Here is a 5,534-nt window from a genome sequence, read left to right on the forward strand (position 1 = left end):
CAGCCCTTGGCCAGAGCAGAGGGGTGGGGAGCAGCCTGGATCCTAACTCCACCTGCTCAGAGCCCCCCACAGGGCAGGGTCAGGTACTAGTGGGGAGAGCCTCTTGGCCCTGAAGGTGTTCTGAACTGGGCTCCCTTCTCCCGTTAGCCCTCCCCAAAGTAACCATCCGGGCTCAGTCTCAGTTGGCCCCCCACACACTTGACCCCGCTTCCCCATATCCTCGTGGTGTCGTGGAGTTAGGAGGACTCGGAGATCTGGGTACAGTCAGGTCGTGGTGCCCTGGCACCACGGTAAGGGGGTGTCACTTGCCCCACAAGGTCAAGGAGGAATGCCTTCCCTTCCCTTCCCTTCCCTTCAGTCCCTGGCCTTCACTTGCCCCTGGTGGTCGTGGCCTCAGCCTTCTCTCTCCCACAGGTGGCTGCATTGGAGCGGCAGATCTTTGACTTCCTGGGCTATCAGTGGGCTCCTATCTTAGCCAACTTCCTGCACATCATGGCAGTCATCTTGGGCATCTTCGGCACCGTGCAGTACCGCTCCCGGTACCTCATTCTGGTATGGCTCNCGGCTGGTGGTACGGATGCCCCGTTAACCAATGGTTCTTTGCTCGGCAGAGAGACAAGATCGGTATTCTCCCTAAAAAATTTCCTAGGGAAAACTCCAAATATTAACAAGATATATCATTTAGTGAGTGCCTAGTGTATGCCAAGCACAGTGCTAATCGTTTCTCAGGTTTGGCTTATCCTTACAACAGCCCTGCAAGGTACAGCTTGCCATCTCCATTTTCCAGATGAGGAAATGAGGCTCAGAAAGGTTCCAAGGCTTCTTGAGGTCACACAGCTAATAAGGGGGCAGGGTCAGAGCATCAGATCCAGGGTGGACGCTCTTGTCACATCTCCATGCTGCCTCCGGAAGCCAGCGGAGGGACAGACTTCATCTTGTTTAGTTTCTCAGGTCGCTTTAGGGAGACCTGCCCTTTGCTGTTCATGAGGAATATGGTCTAGAGCCGCTAGTGTGGCTCTGAGGTCAGTGTCCGCTGTGCTCCGATCCCAGGAGTGGATTATGTCCCTGGCTTCCTCCTCCTACGTCCCCTTTCCAAGCCCTGGTCCTTGATGGTCTCTGTCAAGCTCCTGTTTTCAGGTGGGCTCACCCTTCTCCCCTGCTCTTCCTCAGTGGCCCATTCACCCACCTCTTTGAGGGAAAAGGCTTTTGAGTAGGTTTATTACATAAATGCTTGATACCTGTGATACCAGTGCCATGCTCTGGCTCATTCTTGGGTTTCCCCCCCATCCCGCAGGCTGAGCTCCCAGAGGCCAGGTGATCAGGGCCCTCTCAAAGCTGTGTCACCTGCAGTGGGAGACTGCTTCTCTCTGGCTCTCAGGAAAGCTCCGGGCACCACTCTAAGCATCACTTTCTGCCGTGTGGCAGCACAGATCGCATAGGACTTGGGTGGAAATATCCAGATCCTCTCCAGAGCCAGGCTGCATCTGCTGTTCTCTGCAGAATGTGTCGGATTAACTGCCAGAGGACTGGAGTTTGAGTGGCGGCCCTATCTCTTCCTAGCTGTGTGATCTTGGAAAACTTAAACTTCCTCTCCAGGGCTGACATTAGTTATCTTTAAAGAAAGGATGGCGCCTTCCATGCAGGGCTGTTGTTGTAAGGACTGGATGGATATGAAAACAACTTGTGAACAATAAAGTGCTAAGTGAGAGATCGTTATCCTTTCCCCCTGCAAAGGTCCCCACAGTCTGTGAGCTCCGTCTACGTTGACACGCCCCCTCCCCACTTGCCCAGGCCCCGCCCTGATCGCGCCTCTCCTTTCCCCAGTATGCAGCCTGGCTGGTGCTCTGGGTTGGCTGGAATGCATTTATCATCTGCTTCTACCTGGAGGTTGGACAGCTGTCCCAGGTAAGCCTCGGGCTTGGCAGTGCCAGAGGGCAGAGCCTGACCTTTCCTGTCCCCTCTACCCAAGGGCTCCAAGTTAGGCGTGGGCCCGGGGCATCATTTCTGGAAGAGACTTCACTCTACGCACCCAAATAATCTGCTCCCTGCACCTGCTGGGAACAAACAATGGTCGGAAGGGCCATCTGCATGAAGATGGGCTGGGGTCCTGGATGACCCCAAGCTCACTAGAAACCAACCACACGTAATGCCCCTGAAAACTGCTCTTAGGCCCCGCAGGTGTTCGGTGCAAGGGAGACAAAAATGCCATGCACTTTGTACTGCTAAGGCAACAAAGATTTGGGTCCAGTTCTTTTTTTTTTTTTTTTTGAGTTTTTTTAATGTTTATTTATTTATTTTTTAATGTTTTATTTATTTCTAGGAGAGAGACAGCATGAGTAGGGGAGGGTCAGAGAGAGAGGCAGTCACAGACTCTGAAACAGGCTTCAGGCTCTAAGCTGGCAGTCAGCACAGAGCCCGATGCGGGGCTCGAACCCACGAACCGTGAGATCGTGACCTAAGCGAAAGTCGGACGCTTAACTGACTAAGCCACCCAGGCGCCCCTAAATGTTTATTTTTGAGAGAGAGACAAAGTGTGAGTGCCGGGGGTGGGGGCAGAGAGAGAGGGAGACACACAGAGAATCTGAAGCAGGCTCCAGGCTCTGAGCTGTCAGCACAGAGCCCAATGTGGGGCTCGAACTCACAGGCCATGAGATCATGACCTGAACTGAAGTTGGCGCCTGACTGAGTCACCCAGGCACCCTGGGTCCAGTTCTTTTTCGCTTTTGTTTTTGTTTTAAGGTCTTATTTTTAAGCAATCTCTACACCCAACCTGGGGCTTGAACCCCCGACCCCAAGATCAAGTCAGATGTTCCACCGACTGAGCCAGCAAGGCACCCCGATTTGAGTGCCGTCTGATCAATATTTTCAGAAGGGAAAGAGACAAAGCAGACTTTGCGGGGAGAATTGAGTGGACCAAGTGCCAGTGCGGAACCACTGAAGAAAGTGGAAGTTCTTAGCTTGTAGAAGAGCAAGCCCAGCGGGCACAACTTCAGTTTTTAGACGTAAAGAAGGCAAAATATATGAATGGGAACACTGGCTTCGTAGTTCTGCTGGATTTAAATCCCAGCTCCAACATTTCCAGGTGGTGTGACCCTGGGCTTGCCTTCTCTGAGCTTCAGTTTTCCTGTCCAATGAGTGCAGATAGGTACTTCATGGGGCTGCTGAGGGAATGAAATGAGAGGACACATCTCAGTGCTTGGCACCTGCTCAGCCCTTGGCGAATATTTGTTAACAGGCTGCACGAGTGAATGGATGGATAAACACAGAGACGCCGTGGGCGAGAACCTCTGATCTAAGCCAGGCACTTCTCCATCTCAGATGGGCAGACCGAGAACTAAAGAGAGGAAACGTTTGCCCAGGGTCACACACAGAGAGCATTGGAGAGGCTGAATGGGCTGTGAAGGGGTCTGTGTTGAGAATTTCACCCAGGGCTGGAAAATTGGACTCAGTCACTGTTAATGTCCCTTCCATCCCTGACATTTTGGGGCGTCTGTGGGTCAGCGCCAGCCCCTTCCATAGCTGAGGGAAGTGTGAGACCTGCATAGTCATCCAGCGCCACCTACTGGCCAAATATAGATGTGCAGAAACACACCTCCTCCAGACCCTTCAAATCAAGCCAGGCTTCAACAGTCCGGTGTGAAAGTAGGCTTTAGAGAAAGTTCCCTGCCGCCTGGGGAAGATTCGCGGCTCCCCATGGCCCCAGCTCAGTATCCTAGGCCCCTCTGCCCCCAGGACCGGGACTTCATCATGACCTTCAACACGTCCCTGCACCGCTCCTGGTGGATGGAGAATGGCCCAGGCTGTCTGGTGACACCTGTCCTGAACTCCCGCCTGGCCCTGGAAGACCACCATGTCATCTCTGTCACTGGCTGCCTGCTTGACTATCCCTACATTGAAGCACTCAGCAGTGCTCTGCAGATCTTCCTGGCTGTGAGTCCTCCTGGCCCCCTGGCCCCCACACTCCCAGAGGTGGAGTCCACCCCAACCCCTTTGTTTAGCTCGCGTTAAGAAGGGAAGAACCTAGATCTCCCAGCCTGCCTGTGCTTCTGTCTGGCTCTGTCTCCATATCTTGTACCTCCTCCCTTCACCCCTGCCCCAACCAGGAGTGAGCAGGTTTAATGAGTAGGATGAGTGATCAGACTGCGAGTCACCCAGTCTCCAGTGTATCTGCTGTGTGACCTTGGATGACCACATCAAGCGCATAAGAGTTGTGAGAGTGGACCCAAGACAGTAATAGTTTCTAGTCTTGCCCTCCAGGCTCCACATGCCCAAAGCCGTATAATCCTCTTTCCTCTTAACAAGTCAGTAAAGTATTGCCCAGGACCAGCTGAGGAAACTGAGGCTTAAAGAGGTAAAACAATTACTTGTCCAAAGTCCACTCGCAGAATGGAGAATGGAACCAGGTATGTTTGACCGGAAGACGCAGTCATTTAACTGGAAGTTGTCATGGGTTGGCCTTCATCCTAGCACACCCTGCCCCTCCAGTCGGACGAGGCCTGGCCAGGCGGAGGGTGGAGGAAGAGCTTCTGTCTTCTTTCCTTCCGCCCGCAGCTGTTCGGCTTTGTGTTCGCCTGCTACGTGAGCAAAGTGTTCCTGGAAGAGGAGGACAGCTGTGAGTGCCCAGCCCCGCAGGAACGGGGAAGCCCAGCAGCGCACCCCCACCCCCACCCCGTGCCTTCAGCACCCTGGACAGCGCCCCAAGCACCCTCGGGGGAGGGAGTGCTGGGTTGGCCAACTGGCCCCTCCTGGTGGGGAAGAAGAGGCAGCAGGGGTAGTCGGGGTCTACGTAGCGCATTTTGAGCTGTGACCTAGACATCCAGGTGTCCAGTCCACGGTTCCAGCACTGCTCTCTACCCACCCCTCTTAGGTTCTGCCCCTCGGAGGAGCTCCATGAGGCTCACCCCTACCAAACACCGCCCATGCCCAGTCTCAGGCCCCATTAGCACCCTCCATCTCCGAGGTCTTGCCCCCTTAAGAGGTTCAAGCCCTGCTCCCTTAACGGACGGCCTCACCCCTGTNCCGAGCTTCTCCATGTCCTCTTCCCCGTAGGCCCACCTACTGGGACCTGGCAGCAAGGTCTGGCCCTAAGAGCATGAGATCAAACCCTCAGATTCTTCCGTTTCAGGACCCAGCCTCCCATAACTCGCACCCCACAGGCCCATCATCCCTAACTATGCGCTACCTCCCCTTCCACAGTTGACTTCATCGGTGGCTTTGACTCCTACGGATACCAGGCGCCCCAGAAGACGTCGCATTTACAACTGCAGCCTCTGTACACGTGGGTCATGGCGCCCTGTGGGGTGGGGTGGAGGGACCGGGGCGTTGCTTGGGGTCGGGGGGAAGAAGGGCAGAGAGGTCAGCCGGATCTCTCTGCCCCCATACTGTCGCGGTCCGCTTTCCTAACCTGCCTTTGTTGTCTGCAGGTCCGGGTAGCTTCTGTGGCGCTCCCACCCGGGTGCCCCGTGCTTGCTGGCTAGACTGAAGCTGCGGCCGCCTGCTCTGGCCGAAATGGCAGGCGCGCCCCCTGGCGGCTA

At 54.9% G+C, this 5,534-nt stretch overlaps 1 protein-coding gene across 1 annotated transcript; it reads left to right on the forward strand.

Annotated features, from left to right (window-relative positions):
• Positions 1 to 419: 419 nt before the first annotated feature.
• On the forward strand, positions 420 to 5,527 carry NKAIN1 (sodium/potassium transporting ATPase interacting 1). The gene is made up of 6 exons (XM_077763506.1): positions 420 to 552; positions 1,825 to 1,905; positions 3,733 to 3,930; positions 4,552 to 4,612; positions 5,197 to 5,278; positions 5,424 to 5,527. The coding sequence occupies exons 1-6, from the start codon at positions 493 to 495 to the stop codon at positions 5,431 to 5,433; spliced, it is 492 nt and encodes a 163-aa protein (XP_077619632.1). The 5' UTR covers positions 420 to 492; the 3' UTR covers positions 5,434 to 5,527.
• Positions 5,528 to 5,534: the final 7 nt, after the last annotated feature.

The sequence above is a fragment of the Crocuta crocuta genome, unplaced genomic scaffold (assembly GCF_008692635.1).
Source record: "Crocuta crocuta isolate KB4526 unplaced genomic scaffold, BGI_CrCroc_1.0 scaffold214, whole genome shotgun sequence".
Classification (NCBI taxonomy): domain Eukaryota; kingdom Metazoa; phylum Chordata; class Mammalia; order Carnivora; family Hyaenidae; genus Crocuta; species Crocuta crocuta.